The 24,828-nt window shown below is 34.6% G+C and overlaps 3 protein-coding genes and 1 long non-coding RNA gene across 5 annotated transcripts; 2 read left to right on the top strand and 2 right to left on the bottom strand.

Moving 5' to 3' along the window:
* Positions 1-2,564: 2,564 nt before the first annotated feature.
* On the bottom strand, positions 2,565-4,321 carry LOC104893334 (PKS-NRPS hybrid synthetase cheA-like). The gene is made up of 3 exons (XM_010679429.2): positions 4,132-4,321; positions 3,039-4,041; positions 2,565-2,925 (listed from the first exon to the last, which is right to left on the bottom strand). The coding sequence occupies exons 1-3, from the start codon at positions 4,319-4,321 to the stop codon at positions 2,565-2,567; spliced, it is 1,554 nt and encodes a 517-aa protein (XP_010677731.2).
* A 638-nt stretch (positions 4,322-4,959) lies between these two features.
* LOC104893159 (multifunctional methyltransferase subunit TRM112 homolog A) lies at positions 4,960-6,216 on the top strand. 2 transcript variants are annotated; one of them, XM_010679245.4, is made up of 2 exons: positions 4,960-5,209; positions 5,585-6,216. In XM_010679245.4, exon 2 carries the CDS (start codon positions 5,629-5,631, stop codon positions 5,995-5,997), a length of 369 nt encoding a protein of 122 aa, XP_010677547.1. In that variant the 5' UTR covers positions 4,960-5,209; positions 5,585-5,628; the 3' UTR covers positions 5,998-6,216. The 2 variants fall into 2 exon arrangements, with proteins under 2 accessions (XP_010677547.1, XP_010677546.1); XM_010679244.4 differs by having other exon boundaries at positions 4,961-5,179.
* A 162-nt stretch (positions 6,217-6,378) lies between these two features.
* LOC104893158 (syntaxin-121) lies at positions 6,379-9,138 on the bottom strand. Its single transcript, XM_010679243.4, has 2 exons — positions 8,267-9,138; positions 6,379-6,915 (listed from the first exon to the last, which is right to left on the bottom strand). Exons 1-2 carry the CDS (start codon positions 8,843-8,845, stop codon positions 6,598-6,600), a joined length of 897 nt encoding a protein of 298 aa, XP_010677545.1. The 5' UTR covers positions 8,846-9,138; the 3' UTR covers positions 6,379-6,597.
* A 3,257-nt stretch (positions 9,139-12,395) lies between these two features.
* Positions 12,396-14,024, top strand: LOC130591522 (uncharacterized). Its single transcript, XR_008969285.1, has 2 exons — positions 12,396-12,462; positions 13,854-14,024. It is a non-coding gene; the product is annotated as an uncharacterized LOC130591522 (long non-coding RNA).
* Positions 14,025-24,828: the final 10,804 nt, after the last annotated feature.

The following is a 24,828-nucleotide window of genomic DNA, read 5'->3' as shown; positions in this document are numbered from 1 at the left end:
TGATCGATCAACTTTTTAGTTTTTCACAGTTATTTTTAGTTACATTTTGTTTCAATTAAGTTTTGATTTTTCAGTTGATTTTAGGTACATCCTGATTCAATCAAATAAAGCTTAGCCTATTAGTAAAGATTTGACCTTATGATTTCAAACTTATAAAATCAAACTCCACTAGAGTCTTTTTGAGACTTGAGAATGAGGTTTTCTTACTATGTGTCAATCATGGTTGCTAAATACAACCTTACTTTACTAATACAACTCTACAAAATACCTAAATTACCCTTTAGCCTTAAAACCCATTTCACCCATTCTCTCTAACTGCTCCTCTCTTCATGACTCCCCTCTCTCTCTCATTCCTTCTTCCTCCTTCAACGTCCTCTCGAAGTTTTTCTGATTCAATAGCAATTACCCAATTCTCCATCATATGGGGCGATTTCCCCATTTCTCTCTCTAACTACTCCTCTCTCCATCTTCCCTCTTCAGATTTTGAACAAAGTGGGGCTGATTCAAGAACAAAGTGGGGCTGATTCAAGAACAAAGTACCCAATTCTCCATCTTTTGGGGTGATTTGCATGAGTGATTGTGTTATTGGATTGCGAATTTGCGAATTGGGTCTTGATTTTTAACCAAATTTCACGACTTTGGAGCAAATCGGTTAGTTTTCCGGTTTTTTTTTTTTTTTGAAAAAATCTGGCTGGTTGGCGCAAATTGATGCGTTCTTCTGATTTTTTGATTGTTGCGTTCTCTGATTTTCTTATTGCTGATTTTTTGATTGCTGCGTTTTTCTGATTTTATTATTGCTGTATTTTTGTTAAATTTCTGGCATTTTGATAGTGTTGTTGTGGAGCAAATTGTGGCGTTTTTCTGATTTTATTATTGCTGTATTTTTGTTAGTTCTCCGGTTAAATTACTGCTTCATGTGAATTGAACAAAATCAATGATACTGTTTCATATAACTGGGATGAAATGGTTTATCCTGTTTCATATAACTGGGATGAAATGGTTTATCCTATTTCATATATCTGGGATGAAATGGTTTATCCTGTTTCATATAACTGGGATGAAATGGTTTATCCTATTTCATATAACTGGGATGAAGTGGTTTATCCTATTTCATATAACTTGGATGAAATGGTTTATCCTATTTCATATAACTTGGATCCTATTATTCTGTTTAGAGGTCCAGCAAGTTTTTGCTGTTGTAACTTACAAAATTGTTTTCTTACTATCCCCATCACTGCTACTGTTGTTATTGCTTAGCTACTAAGATGAAACCTTTTTTTTAATTATTGAATGGTTTAGCTGCTGTTATTTGCACTTTGACTTTTGGGGTGAACCAAATGCATCTATTGTTATTCGCTAATTGTTTAGCTACTGTGATTTTGCTGAACCAAATGTTATTTGCACTTGAACTTTTGGGATGAACCAAATGATTTGCTATTAGTTATATTCAGCTCCTTGATTCTATCCTATTGTTAGAATACCTGAGTTTATAGCTCAGTCCCGACTTTTAATTAGCATCACCTTGATCTGGTTTAAAGTTTTGAAGATGAGTCCAATACGTTGTGTGATGCTTACATCTACGTGTTACGTGTTAGCTTAGTGCTCTTACAAGTTTGATGAAGGTCATGACGATATATAGCTTATACTTTCAGTAGAAAAGCTCTTGTAATATACTGAAACCTTGCACCTTCAGTATATTATATACTTTCAGTATAATAGCTTTTGATATATACTTTCAGTATAAAAGCTCTTGTAACCAGAATTATATGCAGCCCTTAGCCCAACATCCTCCTCCTAGAGCCCCCACAAATGTGACAGCTATTGGGCATTGACCAGCCATGCAATATTGTAGTCATTATTGATTCTTTGGTGGCATATCAATCCCCCATTCCTTCTCTCGTTATCCCAGTGCTTGTTGGTCAAACTGTCTAAGCAAATGTAATCTCGCATATGTTTGTGTCCTGATTTCTGCATGTTTTAAGAAATCAGTTGTTAATTCTCTGACTGTGGGCATGATTTGCGGGATCTTATTGGCGTGACAAGTTTTTGTACTTTTTGACTTTCAATTATAGTTGGCCATCACACAATGACTCATTAATTAATGATGTGTCGTAGTTTACTTTAAATTTATTTATGATCAAGTTATGTATGGAGATGATGGATAAAAATAAAAAGAATACTCGCTTAGACGGTAGGACAGTGACAGTTTCTGCCAGGGCTACTCGTGCGGCTAGGAGATCATCCCAGGATCCTAATTCGGGTGTTGGCGGTTTGAATGAGGAGCATGTTGTCGAGCCAGAGCAATCTCAAGAAGACAACGGCAAACGTAAATGGTTAAAACGTCCTCGCACTTTTGATTGGAAGTTGACTGCACCAGCACCAGGAGGGCCACTTTCTACAGATTTGCTACGAGGTTATCGAGGCCATGTAGTGTGTTACATTTGGGAGAAAAATGTGAGTTATTATGTGTACTAGATTTGTTTGTTATCACAATTTCATCAGATTTGCATCGAAAAAAGCAATTAATAATATATCAATATGGTAGTATTTTAATTGATTTGTGTTCACTTTCTCAGATTAAACGTGGTATTTCTTTCTTCCATCTCCTTCATCTCATGAGCACATGGAAGTCCATGCGTATGTCTTAAATAACATCCACAAACGAAACCATCAACACCAACTTCATTTGCACGTTTATATTCATTATCAAGCAAGCGTATAGCCTTATGTGATACTCGACCTTTCAATAACATAAATAGACGTAGCACTGTCACATGAGGATCTCTGTTCTGGGACCTTTGGAAAGAGGCTTTTATTTCACATTTTTGAGCCTCCAAAAATGAATGAATACTTGGCCATATTGTATCCAAACTTCCTGTCGAAGTCTTTAACCACGATTTCAGTGCTGCATGAGCACTTTCAACCCTGTAATATAATTAAAAATAATAACGATAACACATATTAAAAACATTACCACTATAAAATATAGCATTTACTTATTTGAATTATAATTTAATTAATTCAAAATTTTTATTTACCTGTTGGTCGTTCTTGTGCCCAAATGTAGGATGTTCATTGTAAAAGCATTGACAAATCTATCACTATATGGATCCAACCAAGTAGATTTCACATAATCTAACACAGCTGGCATAGACTTAAAGGCTTCATTCATTTCTTTTAATCGTTGTTCATACGATGCAACACTTGGTGCATCCACTAACTTATACCATCTAGAACGAAATGCTTTGACAATATCTTCATTTTTAGTCAACTTGCGCACATAGTTGTCCACATTTTTCCCAATATGTCTTGTACATAAAAGATGAGTCGAGTTAGGAAATATTTGTCTAACCGCGTTGATAAGAGCCAATTCCCTGTCAGTTACAATCACACCCGGCAGCTTCTCTGGATCAAATAACTGTTTCACACAATCCATGACCCATTGGTAATTTATTTCCTTTTCGTTTCTCAACCAAGCAAAGGCGACAGCAAAATTTTTTCCAGTTGGAACTATACCAACTATCTCCAAAAAAGGCATTTTGTATCTGTTTGTCTTATATGTACAATCAATGACTAAAACATAAGGAAACAAGAACAATAGATCAACAACATCAGGATGAGCAAAAACTATGTCACTAACCATATTTGTTCCCACTTCTTCACGATGCCATTGTAGATAGTTATTATCAACAATCACCTTCATTAGTTGTTGCATCACAGACCTACCACACATTGCCTCGGTTTTCAACTTCTGACGGGCATTATAAATATGTTTCACTGTAGTCAAAGTCTCTTCATCCACCCTACTAAGAACTTTCATGATTTGACTAGGCGGTACATGAGATTTAGTTAATTCTTCTACCAAATTGAGCTCATCTTTACTTAACATGCCAATAATTGCACGTCCCTCATTGAAATCGGGAAGATCATGATTGTGCTTTCCATTAATGACATAGACACTCCAACCACCACCAACACACTCAATCGCTTGAAGTCGAAAATGACACAATCTCTTTTTTGTACCGGTAAATTTCTCCACATCTACACGTTCTCTAAACTTATGCAGTCTATATCACCCGCTTCTTTCACAAGTGAGGGTAGCTTTTGGATTCCCCAAGCCTTGCCCTTCACCATATTGTGATCGAGCGATGATTATCACCATATTATGCAGCCTGCCTACTTCAGTAACCCAATCACGCAATGCTTTTCGAGTGGGAAATATAGTTGTAGTGGTGAAAAAGTCACTATAATCAGGTGTATTTTCATCAACCTCTTCAACATGGACATCATCCTGACAATTTATGAAAACCACAAAATACATGTTATCATAAATTTGATAAACATCATCAATCATAAATTATACAATGGCACGAAATAAAATTAGCAGATTTCGTGCAATGTGCACGAAACAGAACATACAATTTCGTGCAAGCTGCATGAAACAGATTCAACTGTTTCGTGCAGATTGCACGAAACCGAATCATTTGTTTCGTGCAGATTGCACGAAACCGAATCATCCGTTTCGTGTAGATTGCACGAAACGGAATCATCTGTTTCGTGTTGTCTACACGAAACAGACTAATCATGGATTGCGAATTTGCGAAAAATTCTTCACAACTTGAATCATAATTTGCGAAAAAAAATTCACAACTTTAATCATAATTACGAAAAAAATTTCACAACTTACATCAGATTGAAACTCGATTGGGTCAAAATTATCGTCCATTGAATATCAAATTAAAATTTTTAGATCTTCAATGAAGTTTTTTATATCTAACAGTTAGAGAGATGGAGAGAATATTTTTTAGAGAGATAAAGGATTTTTAGAAAGAATATGATAATAAGGGTTTTTTGGGATTTTTTTAAGGCTGCGTTAGTAAAGTGAGACTGCGTTTAGCAACCCCGTGTCAATTCAATTCATCTTGAAAACTTTTTCTAGTCTATCCCGCAAAGGCACAAACTCTTGTTTTTCTTTTTCTTTTTGGGGGCAGAGAGAGAGAAAAATAAAATAATAAAAAAGAGAGAAATTAGAAAGGTAGAAGTTTGTAACCCTAACTCTCCAAATTCCCATCCGTAGAGTTGGCTGCGATTATAAGGAAATTCATCCACAGCATCAATTCAATTTACTGTTCGAGGAAACAAATTGAAGGATTTTTTCGACGATTCTAATTAATTGAAGGTTTGTTCAGGACTATCTGTACTATATATTGTAAGTTTTAAGATATAAATTTTGTAGTTTAACGTTAAATATTTGAGTAAGAATTTAGTTAATATTATTGACAAGTATGCGACTGGCTAGTGGCTACAAATGTACAGTATTACTCAGTTTCGCTTTAGTACTTGAATGATAAAATCTTCCATAGGTATAACTTTCTTGCTATAAAACAGTCCTGAATTCATGGCATAAACTATGAAATTATGTGATGCAGAGAAATTCGATTAATTTGATATGTTTCTGGTACTTCAATTCTCAATTTTTATTGCTAAATGATTCTACATTTTCCTAAGATTGCTTAAGTACTTAATGCTATTTTCTTTCATGGCTGCAAATTTATGTCAAGTTCTGCTGTTTTTTGGTTATTAGAACATATATTACTCTGCTGTTGGCGTATCTCGAAACGATTCTAGATGAGGCTATTAACCCACAATATGCTATCTTCAAACATAAAAGGGGTTGAAAATGGGTTTCCTTTAAAAATAGAGGCGGAGAAGGTAGTGGAGAAGGAGGTCGACATGAATACCGACTTCCTTAAGAACATATTCACCAAGATTGAGTGGAAGCCCTTTGTTGAAGCTGCTAAGACCTTGGGATTTTCTGAACTTCCTGAAGATGTTGACCCTTCTTTACTTGATTCCCAAGATTTTCTCACCAAGTTCCATCATGCCCTCCTTGAGATTCACCTCGAAGAAGGCGCCCTTGTTTGTCCGGAAACTGGCCGCAAGTTTCCTGTCAGTAAAGGTATCCCTAATATGCTTCTTCATGAGGACGAAGTTTAAAGTTTTCAGAATTTTGATCTGATTGTCTGTTATTTTTCCTTTGCTTCCCCCTCTCAAGTCCAAGAAAATAGAGGATGGTTTTTAGAAGAGATTGATAATTAGGAACTTGTTGTGCTGGATCTATTGTTAGTTCTTAGATGAAATGTCTCAATGAAGTTGTCGATTTTACTATGCTTTTTTTCGACTATATATTATTTCAATGCTTTCTGTTTATTATGATTCAAATTGGCCAAATATGTTTTTGCAATTCACCATTTTTGTGATGTTAAATTTGATCTGTTTGTTGACTTGAAATAGATGGTTGGTAATGTGTAGATGGATATGCAGAACATGAATCACTTTCAATTTTCAAAAATCATAACCTGTTTCCGCTTATTGAAATGATCTTTAGTAGTATCTTCATTGAATAAAACAATCCTGATGCTCTCAACAAAATACAAATCTATATACATAGAATATTAGACTAGAAAAGCCGACATCGGAAAACAAACCAAAAAATAGGGGGATATTCGACAGCGGAAGAGTGCTATATAATGTGTATGGTATAGAAGATCAGGCGTGTGTCTCAACATCTAGAGGCTCACCAGCTGCATAGGAGCGTTATCTAGCCCATGGACGTAAAGAAAGGACAATAATTAGTATGATGATTAGCAGCAGAATTATGGCAAAGCAAGTCCATTTCCGGGTATTCTTCTGGTGTTTTCTAGCTTCATGCAGCTGGTTTGTACCTCTCTGAACGTAAGAGTTAGCTCGATCAACATTGGCCTCGATGTCGTCTAACTGCTCCCCTTGATGCTGAACCAACACGGCTATGTCGAGAAATATCTGATGTAGTTCCTTTAAGTTCCTTTCAATGTCTCTGACAGCATCATGCCTTTCTTGAATCTCAGCAATTGTATCTAGTATCTGCCCCCTTCCCTGCAGTTGCATAACAAATATTTTTTCTGATATTTAGTCAAAGTTGATCACATTTTTTCCAAATTACTAAGTCGTTCTTTGACTTTTATATATTATTCAATTCTGATACGAGTAAGAAAAGAAATAGTCCTTTTAGGGGGCGCTTCCTGGTAAGAAATAGTCGAGGGGATTGAAAATTTCCGTACTTCTTAATTTGGAAATGTTTGTAACCAAAATTTTCTTAGTAAGGAGAAATCTTCTAGAATTCCCTCGCACAAAGTTCCCACCCGCAGGCCCATTACAATTAGACATCCTCAACCTCCTAACCCAAGCAAGTGTTTAGAGGTAGGAGAATTGAACCATAGACTTTATTAGGGAATGGAAAAGTTCACCACTTGAGAGTTCAGACAACTCCACTTCCTATCTATAGCCAAAATATCATCAAAACTTGATGAAAAATAGCTCATATATAAAAAAGTAAGAGTAGCATAATCTAAATATTGTTCAAGTTTCAAATATCTTAAAGAATCGTGTTATTTAAACATGAATTGATACAAATGTATAACAAAATCGGACTTCAGAAAGCTATTTTTCATCAAGTTTTGTTGATATTTTTCAACTTCAACAGGGTATATGAACCGGCACCATTAACTTATCTAATGTCAAATTACTGTTCAGCGTTTTGACCTATCCAATTAAATGGATCAATCAAGTTAGGCCTTGTTTGGTTGACAAAACAAATCATGAGAAGTGCAAATTCTTAAGAAGTAGAAGTATATGAAGTTGTTTGGTTGGCAAAATCATGGGAATTTGCACTTCCTAGGAAGTTCTACTTCCTCCAAAATGGAGGAAGTTCTACTTCCTCCAAAATGGAGGAAGTTACTTACCTAGGCCCCCCTAGGTAAGTAGAGCTTCCCATAGGAAGTTCTACTTCCCATTATCAACCAAACACAATTTTACACTTCCTAGGAATTTCAAATACATGAAAAAAAAAAACTTCCTAAGAAATATGACTTCCTATATACAACCAAACAAGACCTTAGTGTTAAAAGTTTTCAACCCCTTTAATTTCAGAGACAAATCCAAATACGACAAGACAATCCTATATGTTAGCTCTAGCCTCTAGCTGAAAACAAGAGAAGAATAGAAAATCTCCTTGTCATTTTAGATCCAATTTATTTTCTTGTGCAATATATTTAGATATATTAGGTACAATATAAGTAACGTTTCTGAATTCTGTTATTCATATTACCGTTAGTTGGACTAAGTTTTGGAGCCATGCATCTGAATTCTGATCCCATGCATGATGCATTTTTTTTTGGACGTTCGATCAGTTGAGAAAAATAAAACATAGAAATAAACAAAAACAAACCTGCTGTTGAATAGCCTTCTGCAAGAAGGTTTCACTTTCTCCAGTACTAATCAACAAATCAACAGTCTTCTCATCTGGATTTTCCCCTGTCACCGTATAATACCTCCTCTCAATTGTCTCTCTATACTCCCCATTGATCTTCTCCCTCAGCTCTTGAAACTCCTCCATCTTGTCCTTGAGGTTCTTCCCTAGCCCCCCTACGACCGAGGTCCTGGTCCGATCAGTCGAGCTGCCAGGGCCGCATTCAGGCAGGCTCCGACTAGCAGCGTTAGACTTGTCCAGGGCCTGAAGACGGTCCTTAATGAGTTTGGCCTTCTTTAGAGTTTGGCTTACATCCTGGTCCATCCTAGACCGGAGTGCCTTCACTACACCAGCGTTATGGGCTGTTTTGCTCTCCTCATGGCCTGCCCTTAGTTTGCGTTGTAGCTCCTCTATCTCCTTCAAATCTTCATTGATTTTCTCGACATCTTCGAAGAACTTTTCGAGGTTTGCTCCCGCATCTGCTGCTAAACCCATCTCTATGTCACCGGAGTTGTTCTTCCCATGCTGCGAGAATGATGTTGATAACAAGTTATTCATGGTTATTATTTGAAAAAAGAAAGAGATGTATTCAGGTGATGATTATAGAGGGGTAAGGAGTAATCTTGGTGCTTAAGGAAGGGGGTTTTCTTTTTACTCCCTCGTGTTTGGTCTGTAAATGGAAGATGTTTAGTAATGGGAATTAATAGAATTTAAAAAGAGATGTTCTCGTCAAAATGGGGTTACAGATTATTCAACTACTAGGATGGAGTCTAGATGACTATTTCAGTATTTTGTGTTGGATTATTATGCGATATATTTATGTCGATCCTTCAGATGTAATCTTCCGAGTACAAGAAAGTGGAAGGAAATATCCTGGGAAAGTCTTCTCATGGTGGTTTTTACTTTTAGCCTAAATAATACAGTAGTTTTCAATTATTTTTAATATTGTTGTGTAAATAACCTATAAATCATGAAGGATAATGATGAAAATGATATATGATTCCGGAAAATACATACTTTTTCCATTTTAAAATAGTTGCACCATTTGGCATTTGGTCACTATTCATGAACCAACTTTAACAAGCCTTCTTTTACTATTATATGATGTTAAATTTAAGGACTTGAGTTAGCTCAAGTGGGTAGAGCGCTCTCCCTTGGCCCCTGAGGTCAGCTCCCGGCATCATATTGGGGTATTTCCTTATCCCCTTGTAGGGGTTAGTCCTTGGATTGACTTAATTTCCTATAATAAAAATGGATGTTAAATTTGTCTCAATATAAGGATTTTAAATATCAACTTTTTATAATTTTTACTTATACACAATTAAATATATTAACGTTAAAAAAACGTCTTAACAACTATGAAAAAGCAAACGTTGCAATTATTCTAAAACGTGTCAGCAACTCCTTAGTTATCCAAGTATTGCTTAGTCGGATGGTCAAAGTCTGAAATCTGTTACCAATCTTAATTGACTTTGTGAAATGTTTTTTTTTTTTTTATCTGGTAGAATGCTTATTCTTGGAAAAATATGTGTACTTATTAAAAAGTTTTAAGCGTCTTTCGCTGATGTAGGAAAAGAAAGGTGATCATTTTATTGTTTGACTGGTGAGAAGAAGGTTTCGTCTTGAATGTAAATTGTAGATTTTTTAAAACAAAAAGAAAGCAAAATATAGTGTGAATCAACGCCCGAAAGGGAGCCAGATTCTAGAATACGCGGTGAGGTTATGTTGTTGGAATCAGGATTAGGAAATTAGGAACGGCCGAATGGGATTTACTTAATTAATAAAATCTAGATATTTTTGCTTAGAGTATGCGGGCAAGATGAGCATGACTCACGAGCCAAGCCTATTTAGTTAATTACCTAACTTTTTTACAAAGGTTTTTTTTTAGCAAGTTTTGACTTATATATATATATATATATATATATATATATATATATATATATATATTTTTACGGGAGACTTATAATTTTATTTTATCATATGTTTAGGTATATCATGAGTATTAGCTTTTAACCCGTGCAAAAATGCACGAGAAGTGCTATATAGATATGATTTGGATTCGCACATAATGTGCAAAATTGTTTTGTGTATTAAATAGTTGTTTTTGTTCAAAATTTATTGAAACAAAATATATTAGAATTAATTTATATAAGGTTGAAAGAATATAAAATGTAAAATTATATTTCATGATATATAAAAAGAATCCTTTATTACAACATTTTAAACTTTAAAAATCTTATACATCTTTAAATATGTAAATGAAACAAAACAAAAAACACCAAAATGCGCGGGAATACTTTATTTTATAAACTTAAGATTATATGATGTTTCTCCTAAAATCATGATCTGGATATTAGCTCATGACTTAAGCTTTTATAACTATATCATGTATTAAAAATATATTGTAAAACTGGCTTATAACTCGTGCGTTTAGTGACTGATGTAGCTAATGTCATGATAAAGTGCATGAGAAGTTTTTGTTGTTTAGAACTGGCTTATGATCCGTATGTATTATTTATTAGTACTATTATATGAAAAGTTACTGAATAGAAAAATGGTACATGTATTATGAAAATTTCCAAAGTGAAAAATGGTGCATTCATATGGTAGCACAGGAAGTATTACATTTATAAAAACTTTATAAGATACATATATAGTTAACTCATTTTCAATAACAAAGATATATATCACTATATTTTTATTTAATTTTAGATAATATTCGATATCGTTATCAAGGTATGAGGATTTCAATAGTATTTTACGCCCATCAATTTTTTTTCTTATAAAACGTTCGAGTCTAGCTACAAAATGGGCTATACGTAGATTTGACAAAAAATAATTTTGAATTACTAAAAACTAAATATTTGAAAATATTTTTATAGAAAACTGACCATGTTCGATATGAATTTTCGAATAAGTTCCTAACCGCTTATATACACCCAAATTACATATTCTCATCGTTTCACCCATACAAAAACCACCGTATATAGTATCTTACCCATACATTTCGCAAAACTAATCGATTTGAATTTTTCGACCCAAACTGTTGTAATCCCTCATAATTTTAAAGGATTTTATAAATATATATATTTATATTTAAATCCAAATTAGTTTTAAAAGGATTTGACTATTTAAAATGGTTGACTATTTTAAAAGTCAAACGAAATTATTTTCATGATGTAATAAAATTGAAAATATTTATATTGAAAAAGAAGTCTAATGGAATCGGAAAAAGAAAAGAGTCATATTGATGATTAAAGTCTTAAGTTGATTATCTTATTAATCATCAATTTTCACGAAAACTTTATCTCTTTTCCTAAGCCCAAAAAGGGGAGCCTTTAAATACCTTATTTCTCAATTATTTTATCCCACACAAAAGAAAAATTTTCTCTCTTCTCCTCCTCAATCACACGGCTTTCTCTCTCTATTTTCTCCTTCCACGTTTTCTTCTTTTCTTCTCCAAAAGTTCTTTCTTCTTCTTCAAGTAACGTTTCTTCTTCAACAAGAAACGTCACAAGCCTTCCTAAAGTTGCTGATTGCCATTGAATTGCTGCTGCCGTGATCTGTGGTGGCCGGCGCCCTTCTTCTCCTTTTTTGTTGGTTGTTTTCTTTTCTTCCTTCTTAAGATTCCATTAAAGACTATATTTTTATGTTTTCTATTATTGTTAATCATGTTTATTAGTTTAAATTACTGTTTTTAATAAGTAATTTCGATTCATTTATAGTTTATATTATAAGAAAATTTTCAGTTTTATTATTATGATTAGATTCTTAGTTTTAATCATGAAAACATGAGTTTTTAGGGTTTTAAATTGCTAGAAAATCATAGTAGCATATTATGTACTATGAGATTAACTTAGTATATGATTTTAAATATGTTATACATGTTTTAAGGAGGTTTATTAATTTTTAAAGATGCTATAATTTCAGAAAAGGGTTATTTATAGAGTTTTCAATTGCTAGTATGGTAGTCCTATGCTAGGAATTAAAAATAATTCAAGTAATGATATTAAACTCGACTTTTAAACGTTTTTAAAGGGGGTTTTAAGTACTTTAAGGCTGCTGTAATTTTTGTTTAAAGTTATTAATTTCAGTTACCTTGATTTCTAGGCGGAGAATATCTCGTAGGGGACTTTTAAAGGATTAAAAGTGGCCTACAGGCTAGTTTACACGAGGTACGTACATAATTACGTGCTATGTGCTTAGTATCATGTTCTAAGGAAGATTAAATTTTAGTACCATGTATAGGAACCTACTTTGTTCATATATATGTGATTTCTAGTAATTATTTTACATGTTTTATGCCTGCGTGCAACATGTGACTTGGAATTTGTTATGAATATCGGATTATATGTTTGTATGGAATAATTGATGCAAGCATGTCAAGAAAGTTTATTTATTAATTCGCATGAAGAATTAGTATATGTTATAGAAGTTGAAGCATGTTATTCATGTATTCTTTGAGAAGTATTATTTTTATTATCTTATGAGGACTGTGGACCTTATTTGGTAAGTTTACAAGTTATGCCTATATAAAGGTAAGATTATTGTTGGCTAGGTTCAACAAGTAAAGAAAGTTGAGAGTAAAAAGGAATTAAAGTAGTCTTGGATTGTAAGTTGTGATCACTTGTTAAATCCAAAGATAAAAGAAGTTCAGTTGTGGCTGTCTGATTATTATTTATGTGTTATTTGTATGTGTGTGTCATCACAAGTGATAATGGGAAATTAACGTAAAGTGTAACGAGAATAGTTATAAACTTTAGACTGGTGCACGTCTAGAGTTGGACATTAAGGATTGGAGTACATAGTGGTTGCCCATGGCTTTTCTAGGAATGGATTGATCACCATCCCTCTTTTAGTTCAAAGGTTCCTCGATATTGCAGGTCATTCTGGAATACGGAGTCGCGCCCGTATTTCGTCTTCTTATAGAGGCATTAGTAGTCAACTCGTTCCAATAACTATTCCATTAAAGTAATATAAAGATGTTTAGAGTTTAGTTCAGTAAAAGTTGTCTGCAGAATGTTATATGATTATACTATTATTTATCCGTGCATGTTATTTATGTAGTATCATGTTAGGGATGCTTAGGGGTGTTCAATGTTGGATATCGGATCCGATCCGAAAATTGGGATATCCGAAAATTTCGGATCGGGCAAATTGCGATCCGAATCCGATCCGAAATTTTCGGATATCCGAACTTTTCGGATATCCGAACTTTTCGGATCGGATCACCGGATTTTCGGATCGTGTCCTTTGAAATTTTTAAAAAATCCCTATCCGTATCCGATCCGAAAACCCGAATTTTTTCCGGATACCCGATCGGAAATATCCGAAATCTTAAAATCGGATCGGATATCCGAAATTTCGGATCGGATCGACGGATTTTCGGATTGGATATTTCGGATCGGATATTTTTGCACACCCCTAGGGATGCTTATGTTTTAGTATGTAGTACTCAGCTTTGCTAATTACGTGCTTTCTTTGTGTGTGTGATCTTGGCTTTGCCTTATTGATCCTGTGATGATCCATTTTGGTGAGCAAATTCAGTATAACATTGACATTACAGGTTCGCAGAGATGCATCATTGGGAATCTGGAATGGAGAGAATGTGTAACTAGTATAGTTTACTTTCTGCATTTATAAGAACATATTTTATTATGTTGATTAAGTGACCCATTTAGACTGGTTGTTTTAAATACTTATTTATTTATTTATAATAAAGTTCAAAGTTTAGTTATATGTTTTCCACTGCAAAATTCTGAATAAGCCGATACGTTATCACATGGGCGATAATGCTTTGGTAATTCTGTAAGTTTTATATTATAATGCATGGTATTTCTGAAAAGAGAGAATTATCGGGATGTTACAACTGTCTTGTGTATCATATAGACCCGTAATTGAAAATACTATCACTTGCATTTGACCCAATAAAAGGAAAGGGATAGAAGTTGCTAGTGCTCAAATAATGACTCATGTAGAAAACTTACAACTTTAATTGTGTGTAATGAAGAGGTTCGTTGTAGACGAAGGGATGACATTAACTCATACTCTATTTTATCATTAGGTAGTATAAGTATATTTTTTAATTGATCATTTATTTTAGATCATTAAGATCAATTTAGCATTCATATCGCTACTTTCTTCTAATACTATCTAACTAAAGCGAAAGATTGCATACATGCTAAAACGTTGTATAATTGATCGTCAGGCAATATAAGAAGAAAAATAATTCATGATTGATCTTTGTATGATGATCTGATGTGATTCTACGGATGCTTCGAACCAAAACTAATGCGACTAATATAAAAGATCGACACTTTAAATGGATAGACTCTATTTGTTCCCTCAAGAACTAGAGGATCTCTACCTAACCTCGATTAGGAGATTCACTTAAACCACGATTTATGTGTTCTTGGTACGACGACCAAAATTAATGCAAACATGCACTTGACAATCTTTTAATCAAAAGACAAAACAAAAAACTCTCTATATTATTAATCACTAGTAGAATAAATGCTATCTGCTGCGGTTAAAAAGTGCCCTATTGCCGCGGTTTTGGGCGCGCAGCAATTAAGGGCGCAGCAATAGGTAATTAATATATTGCTGCGGTTTTAAACCGCAGCAATATCTGACATATATTGCTGCGGTTTTAGGTAAAAACAGCAGCAATATTAGTATTTTATATCAAAATAGTACAACATATTGCTGCGGTTTCAAGGGAAAACCGCAGCAATATCCTGTATTTAATAATAAAAAATACGTATATTGTTGCGGTTTTTACCGAAAACCGTAGCAATATACGCTGGGCAGAAAAATTTTTTATTTTTTATTTTGACATCAGATTTGGAAAATAAAAAGGCTGAAATAAAATAAAACATTACTTATTGAAACTAACGACAACAAGTTATTATATAAAATTCAAAAACATAAAAAACACAAAAAAAACATATTATGTTATTACTTTTTTTGAAGGCAGATTATAAAAAATCTGCTATGTAACTTCAAAAAATAAAAGAACAAATTTATACTATAAATATAATAAGATGATACAATAAAACACTAGATCTGAAAATATTACAACAACAATAACCAAAATAACAACAATTACAAAAATAACAATAGAAAATAATAACAAAAAAAAAAACACAAAATTCTGAAAAAAAATCTAAAAAAGAAACCGAAAGCCCCAAGAAGGCCGTCGACTAGCGCGAGGTTGGGGCTTCGTCTCGATCTGAATGGCCGACGAGGGATTGACTACGGCCGACAAGGGATTGACTTCGACCGACGAAGAAATTGAACACGGACGACGAATGACTCGACCGACGAAGAAATCAAACAGGCGACGAGGGAACGACTTCGACCGACAAAGAAATCGAACAGCGGACGAAGGAACGACTTCGACCGACGAAGAATTCGAACAGCCGACGAAGAAATCGGAAAGCCGATGAAGAAATCGAACAGCCGACAATGAAAACGACGAAGAAATGGAAAAGCCGACGAAAAAGAAATCGAACATCCGACGAAGAAAACGAGAGAGATCTCATAAAATCACCCAATATGAGAATTGATGTGTTGATTCATTCGAAGAATTGAGATGAGAGGCGAAAAATTGAGAGTGAGAGGGGAGAGAGAGAGGCGTGAGAGGAGAGAGAGAGGTGAGAGAGAGGAGAGAGATTGGAGGATGAGGTGAAAAACGGCCGAGAAAAAAAAAGAGGTTGAGAGATAAGTGGGAGGATGAGAGATAAGGAACCCTAACAGCATACTTTTAATATTTGACAACATAAAGCCCAAACCCGCGCGTCCTTTTTTTTTTAAAAGCATACAATATTGCTGCAGTTTTGGGCGGGAAACCGCAGCAATATATTTTAAAAATATATTTTACTATATTGCTGCGGTTTCCCGCCCATAACCGCAGCAATATTAGTCTTTCCAGGCCCCACATTTTTTTCAAAATGTATCCGTTGAACAATATTGTGCGGTTTTGGGGGGAACCGCAGCAATATAGTTATTTTCTATTTTTTCTTTTCTTTTTGCGTGTAATATTGCTGCGTATAGGTAAAACCGCAGCAATATCACCACAGCAAATATCATTTATTCTACTAGTGAATGATGGCCGAAAATCTTGTTATATAGTACAAGATTCCTAGCTTATTTAGTAAAGCTTAAAAGATAAACAAAAATAACTAACAAACTTATCTAAACTTATCTTAAAGGATAAAGATAAAAACCTAACTATTCTATCTATAATCACACGCCTACAATAAAGATAATTATAAAATAAGACTCCTAATAAGACTCAATGACAAAGGAATTAGACTCCTAAGTATAATAGGATTTTTTTCTCACTTAAATACTTAAATTACAGTAATTAAAAATAATTAAACTACATAGTCTCCTAACAGGACTAGGATACTACATAGATGTCCTAACAGAACTAGGACTCCTGGATAGTGGTTAGCACAGTCCGGCTAACAGTGTGTTGGTGACCATCTCCCATATGTATCATCCTCTCCCTCTTATTAGAATCTAACTTTCCTCAAGTTGCGTCCAAGCATGATATGGAACCAAGTCACTTGACTGCAGTGTGGCGCAAATACCATGCCCTAATAGCACCTTGTACGTATCATAGCCCAATTTTTCACCACCATGAATGGCCCTTCGTCCATAGGCTCGCCATACTTATGGTTTACGTGAAGTTCTTGTGCTGCCAAGGACCACCACACATAATCTCCCTCGTCAAAACCTGGATTATGGCGCAAGTGAAGCAATTTTGCGCGCCTTTCCTTCTTATTGCTAGCCACCTCCAATACTTCCTCCCTACAAGAACTCAAGCACACATGAGGCATAGCTACACCAACCACACTCGAAGGCTCCCTCGATGCACTAGCAGTAGGACTAGCCGTAGTCATCATAACACTCCTTGGAGGCAAAGGTTTCAATCCTATCCTTTCCCCATCCTTCAAAACCGAATAGATATTGTCCCTCCCATGATGAATGACACTTCTATCCGACTGACATGGTCGCCCCAACAATAATGAACAAGCCATCATAGGTACCATGTCACACCATAGCTTGTCCATGTATCCACCAATTCGAAAAGAAACAAGGGCTCGTTTCTTCACCTATACGCCACTCTTCTCATCCAACCAACTCAGTTTATAAGGCATAGGATGGTCTTGTGTAGGTAATTTCGCCTCCTCCACCATGGACAAAGCACATACATTAGCACACGAGCCACTATCTACAATAACGGAAAATACCTTACCATTGACGAGGCACCTAGTTTGAAACAAGTTTTGCCTTTGCTCATGCTCGTCAGTTTGTTGTGAGGTAGCCATCAAAGCCTTACGCAAGATTAAATTCTTAGGGACATCTTCAGCTTCAAACAATGGAGTTCCTTGCCAAAGTTCCTCGTCCACAACATCCTCTAACTTGTCCTCTTCCCTCTCGAACCCAACAGCAGCCATGAGGGCTTGGTGATCCTTGATAGAAACTAAGACTCTATTGGGACACTCTCGTTGCAAATGACCAAATCCCCTACACTTGAAACACATCTTCTCCTTCATAGTTTGCTGCCCTTGTGTCAAGGTTGGAGTCTTCTTTAAGCCTTGAGTGCCGAAGCTAGATACAACAACATCCTCACTACTAGCCCTAGATGCAACATCCCCCACCTTTCTGCTCTCCACCCTTGGCGCCACTACTCCACTTCCTTTCCTAGACTTAGGTTCTTGCTGCCTTTCAACCTTCTTGGCCAGCAAACACAAGTCATTAAACGTGTCATATGGATGGAGTTCCACCAAATCAGCAACCTTCTTCTTGAGACCAATTAGAAACTTAGCGGATTTTTGCTCATCCTTATTCTTGCAATCACACGCAAGCCATATCCTTTCAAACTCCGAAATATAGGCCTCCACATTCAATTGACCTTGTTGTAAAGAGTTCAACTTGATGAAGAGTTCTTGCTTATATGTCATAGGTACAAAGCGTTTCTTCATCTTTGCATGCAAATCGATCCAAGTGGCTAACTCTTCCTTCCCTTCTCTCCTACGCCTATTTTGATAACTATCAAGCCAATCACTAGCATATTCCGTCAACCTCAAGATAGCATGATCAAAACGCTTATAGTCACCCATGTTCTTATGATCAAATAGACGAGTCATACGCCTCTCCCAATTCAAAAACGAATATGGACCTTTTAGGCCATTAAACTCGGGAAGATCTCCAAGTTTGATGCCCTCCTCTCTTGGTGAACGTGGATCATCCCCTTTCTTCTTATTAAACACCTCTAATGTCAAATGAGTGAGCATATCTTGCAAGGTTTCGTTCTGTTTGGCAAGGGCTTCCAACATAGCATCCCTTCGTTGATCCGCTCCACTGTCTCCCATGACAACGTCCGATTGTTTGGCTCGTTGCGACTTCGCTACTGATCGGAATGGGCTGCAATTTTGACACAACGTAGCCCTGTATATTAGCTATCCACATAACTGAAAAACTTCAAAATCCGATGTCACACGCGCCGTCACGTGCCACCACAATGACCCTTGCTCTGATACCACTTGATGTGATTCTACGGATGCTTCGAACCAAAAATAATGCGACTAATATAAAAGATCGACACTTTAAATGGATAGACTCTATATGTTCCCTCAAGAACTAGAGGATCTCTACCTAACCTCAATTAGGAGATTCACATAAACAACGATTTATGTGTTCTTGGTACGACGACCAAAATCAATGCAAACATGCACTTGACAATCTTTTAATCAAAAAACTGTCTATATTATTAATGATGGCCGAAAATCTTGTTATATAGTACAAGATTCCTAGCTTATCTAGTAAAGCTTAAAAGATAAACAAAAATAACTAACAAACTTATCTAAACTTATCTTAAAGGATAAAGATAAAAACCTAACTATTCTATCTATAATCACACGCCTACTATAAAGATAATTATAAAATAAGACTCCTAATAAGACTCAATGACAAAGGAATTAGACTCCTAAGTATAATAGAATTCTCTTCTCACTTAAATACTTAAATTACAGTAATTAAAAATAATTAAACAACATAGTCTCCTAACAGGACTAGGATACTACATGGATGTCCTACCAGAACTAGGACTCCTGGACAGTGGTTAGCACAGTTCGGCTAACAGTGTCTTGGTGACCATCTCCCATATGTATCATGATCATTGCTGCTTTTTCTTTCTTAATTACTGAGTGACTGCTCTTGGAATTAGTTTATGATATGCCCTTAGCCATATTAAATGAGAATGAAGTTACAGATTCGTAGTTTCCGTTTCCTCTTCCTATAAATATATGGGTAGATACTTAAATTGATTTCATATTTTTTATTTGATTGGGTTAGGAGTGAGAGGCTATGCAAATGGAGGAGTGAAAAAGTTGCAGTATGATGAAAGTTTTGGGAAGCAAGAACAACACCCTCCCCATTAACTGATATCAATTTTGGCGATTCTTACAAAGACTATGAATATTTACCCTATGAATTTATGAATTTAAATATACAAAGACTAAGCATTTGACAGCCAAAAGTATATTATGAATATTTACACTATGAATTTATGGAAGGATTTGATTTCATTACCTATAATAATTCAATCTTTTGACGTTAAGTGATGCGCTGATTACGTCATTGTGCAATCAAGGGAAGTGAGAATCACCAAGCGACACATGGACATTTATTTTGAATTTCTTACATGTGGCAGTTTTTTTTTTGGGACGATGACATGTAGCAAATTTAATGGCAGCTCGACATGTAGCTAATTTAATGGCAGCTCGACACGTAGGCAAATATGACTTAGCTTTATATATAGATATAGTTTTAGATATAGATATAGATATAGATTCCTTAAATTTGTTAATTAGAATTTTAATTGGTCAATAAGTTAATTATATATACAGAAACAAAATCATTCAAGATGATTGCAATACTACCTAATCTATATTTGTATGATATATAACCATACGCTGATTGCATGCCACATAATCATCATATTTCCATCCACAAATTCAGCCTAAATCTTTCAATTCAATGCAAATCAAACGAAATCAATGGGCATAGGAAGAGATCAAATGGCAAGCAGTTGTTTAATTTTTTTTCAATGGAGTGACATGTGGCATATGGACAAAGCCATGACACGTGGCAAAATAAAATGAAGAATGATTGCGGGCATAACACATGGCATTGATGTCTAAATAGATGACAACTCAGCTCGTTTTTCTAGGTTTATATAGATATAGAGATGGTATATCTAATTAAGGGCTTGTTCTCCCCAGTTCAATTCAGTTCAATTTAGTTCAATTCAGTTCAGTTCAATTCAGTTCAGCTCTTGGCAATACTTTTACTCTCACATATCACTATTCATTTCAGTTAGTTCAGTTCAATTTAGTTCAATTCAATTCGATTCAATTTTATTCAGTTCAGTTCACCTGTTTTATGTCGAAGAGAACAGGCCTAAGACTATTTTTTTATTCATTGTTCATTTGAAGAATTTTAAATGAGCGAAAATCGTACAATGGTGAAAGCTCTACACGACTAATTGAGCAAAAACAGTCTTAGATTATGGTACACCTTGTTATATTGTGAACACACTCAGTTGAACTCAATTTAAAAGATCATTTCAAAATATTTGGTGTGAAACTGAAGGTCTTACCAAACATAGTTGCTCGAGAATGCATTTCAGCATTTGTAGTAGGAAAATTCATAGTAGACATTTGTTTCATGGCTCGGGACATGCTACAGTGAGTTTAGCATTTTCGCAAGGCAATTTGAAGGTGGAGCCAAGCTAGACATACGACAGGATAAGATGGTTTTAATTCCTTAAATTAGTCAGCTTATAGTTTTATTGAACTTTGGATTAATTGGATAATCCAGTCCTATCATAAAAAAAGTTTAAATTAAGAAAAGTAAGTAATATTTATGTCGGGAAATTCATTGGTTCTTCTACACAAGAATTGGGTTAGGCAAGGATATTCGCTATCATCTTATCCATGATATAGCTGAATGAGATACGAGGATAAAGATAACGGCTAGAACAACAACTTTTATCGCCTACATGTTTTTGGCTAATAATGCACTATCATATATATATATATATAATATTATATATATATATATATATATATATATATATGAGCGAGCTCATATGAGAATGCATACTTATATGAGAAATAAACATGTATTTTACGTGCTATAACTCTAATGAACAAGTGATACAACTCTAATGAAAAAGTGATATTACTCCAAAAAAAGAATATTAGAAGGAAAAAAAAATCAAAAAAAATATATTTTTTTGGGCTCAAAGTTTTTTTTGGAGGTGTGACTCTAATGAACAAAAGTTGGAACTCTAATCCAGTCATGTGGTTGAGATTAATTCTCATTTCTCATAAGGAGCATTCTCATGTGATCTTTCCCCTATATATATATTCTGGCGAAGCCAGATGGGACGTTGGGGGTACAGTAGTACTCCCAAAATAAATAAATACATTGAAGAAAGCTGGAAGATATGCTGCAAAGATTAAAAAAAGGAAAATGATATACATAGCCCTTATTACTTCAATTGATGTGAAAATGTGTCTTGAATTCCCTTAAAATGGAAATAAAATATTGAATCAAGTATTTATTACTTCAATTGATGTGAAAATGTGTCTTGAATTCTTAAACTGTTTTCAGTTAAAGAAATGTATATAATACTTATATGTAACTCTTAGGGCTACATATAACATTACCCTCAAAAAAAGCGTGAAAGAAGATAAGGAAAAATAGAGGTAGCCCAGTGTTTTCTTGCTTCCATGCTTCTTGGTGAAACAAGAGCAGGGATCAAACCCCCATAGGCCATAGCCCACAATTTTTAGTATTTTGTTTCATTTTCTATCAAATAAGGTCCAAAGCCCACAGAGTTGGCAAGATGACATGAATGGTGACATTCCTATGTTTATGGTGACACAAATATTTTAGCATTTTTCGTTAACATTTTCTATCATAAACATCGATTCATATTATGAGTGACTTTTTTATTTTAAAAAAATTGTATCCTTAATTTACGATTCTACGTATGTAAAAGGCGAATAATATAATATAATATAATATATATATATATATATATATATATATAATATTATATTTATATAATATATATATAATATATATATAATTTCATATGATTATTTTAGGTTTAAATTGTAATACTCCGTATTTTTGGGAGTTAGTTTTATAAATAAACAAATATAAAGAATAAAGGTGAAAGTATTTTTAATAATATTTAGGAAAAAATAATAATTTGGGTAAGCCTATCGTTATAAATTAACTATACAACCTACTTTTGTACCTAACTATATTATAGTTTGATTTTGTTTTATATTCCATATAAATAAAATAAAAAACTAAAATATGATTTGGAAAAAATCCTATTAAACCTAAGTTTTTTTCATCCTATAAATAAGAAAAAGAAAAGGAAAATAATAATAATAATAATAATAATAATAATAATATAATAATAATAATAATAATAACCCTAACTTTCTCCTAATCAGCCGCTTTCCTCCATCGGAGATTTTTCTCTCTTCTCTTTTCTTTCTTCTTCCTCGTCACACCCCTTTCTCCCCCTCCACACTACTTTTCTTCTCCTCCCCTGCGTTCTCGTCGACCTTCAAGGCTTGTTTCTAGTGTGGTTGTTGCTAGTGTGGTGTGCGAGCGTGTGTCGAGGCGAGTCGAGGGTGATGCGGTGTGTGAGTGCAAAGCGTGTTAGTTCGAGTTTTGTCAGGTCGAGCGAGGGTGTCGACGAGTGTGCGAGCGGAGTCTAGCGAGTCTGTGCGAGGCTGCGTGTGTGTGGATTTTGTTAGTCTATCCACAATGACCTAAATAGAATTCATGCCTCAAAATGATGGTGGCAATCCCATAATAAAATCCATCGAAATTGAATCCCATTTCCATGCAAGAACATCTAATGATTGCAACAATCATGCAAGTCTCTGATGCTTGATTTTAATCCTTTAACAAGTTAAACATCTTGTCACAAATTTCGCATCTTCTTGCTTCATATTGCTCCACCAGAAAGTATGCTTAAATTCCTTGTACAACCTGTGTTCCTCGAGGGTGAATAGAAAAAGGATTGTTGTGAGCTTCTTCCATAATTCTCTTTTTCAATAATGCTTCATTGTTAGGGACACATATTCTACCTTGAAATCTTAATGTGCCATCGTCCTAGATCACAAAATTCCGGTGATTTCCCCCTTTTCGCATCACTCTTTATCTTTTACAACTCCAAGTCTCTACTTTGCGCATCTTTTATTTCTTCCAACAAAGTCATTCTTAACTCCAATGCATACAACTTGCTTCTATTTCCGGCTGCATAATCTCCACTTTCATCTTCCTCAAATCATCGTTGATTTCTTTCGGCAAGGTTAAGGTTTCATTTAGGTAGGATTTTCGGCTCATGGCCACGTGGAAGACGCACTCCAGTTCTCAAGTCAGGAACAAGATAATAACGCAATGGTTAGGTAGGTTTGCTTAGGACTAAGATCTAAAATGCACTATCGCCCAGGAAGCTTTCAGAAGGACAAAGAACAAACCCCCTGAGGGTAGCCTTACGCATTAAACATGTGTTAATGAGGCAATAAAGACTTTCCTTAAAGTGGCTTAAATAGTAGTCATGCATTTGCAAAACTGTAATGTTATTTAAAAGCATAAAAGAAGTATGAATCATATTTTTCTAGTTTCACCAACTCATTTATAAAAGTATTTTTTTCTATGAAATCCTCCCAAATGGAGTTAGGCATGTTCTTATTGGTCTACACGAGATGAACGCGTAATTGACTACCTCATTGTAAACGTTTTATTAAATACGTATTGAAGTGTGGCCAACAAGTCTTTAAAGGAAGACTCATAAACCTAATTGGATATTGGGAAATCGTAGTTACAAATGAGGAACTTATTCTATGTAGAATTCCATGTCATGACTATAATACTGGTTAATGAACCATATATTGAGTTCGGGGGTGAGGTACGAATAAGATTAGGAATCAAATTCGCCGATAGATGACCTCTACTTCATATCGATTCATGTCATGTTTATGCAATTAAACAATCAAGCAACGTCTTAATGCGATGTATAATTAATCCATGTCGGTTCTATAAACAAATAAAAGACTATTTTTTTTAGGGGAATAAAAGGCTAAATTTTTAATGATATATTATTAAAGCAATCAGATTACTGGGATCCTAATCATATTGTCCAAGTTATCTGAATTTAATGTTAGAAAAATTTTTTAGGTCTTTGATTAGCAAAAGTAAGCATGTGAGGTGATGAAAGCATTAAATCATACAATCATGCATATGAATATATAATATATATACAATAAAATAAATATGAAAAAGAAGGGAGATAAGAAAATAATGTACAATAGAGCGTTAACTCTTTGAAGATCTACATCATGACAAGTAGATTACTAGTACAACAAGAGTGAATTTGGAATTGACCCTCATGAATCATACCTTTATCCCCTGAGTCTTATGCAACACTC

This window comes from Beta vulgaris, chromosome 5, assembly GCF_026745355.1.
Source record: "Beta vulgaris subsp. vulgaris cultivar EL10 chromosome 5, EL10.2, whole genome shotgun sequence".
NCBI lineage: Eukaryota > Viridiplantae > Streptophyta > Magnoliopsida > Caryophyllales > Amaranthaceae > Beta > Beta vulgaris.
Note: the sequence above shows the minus strand (reverse complement) of the source record. Positions and strands in the feature narration are given on the sequence as shown.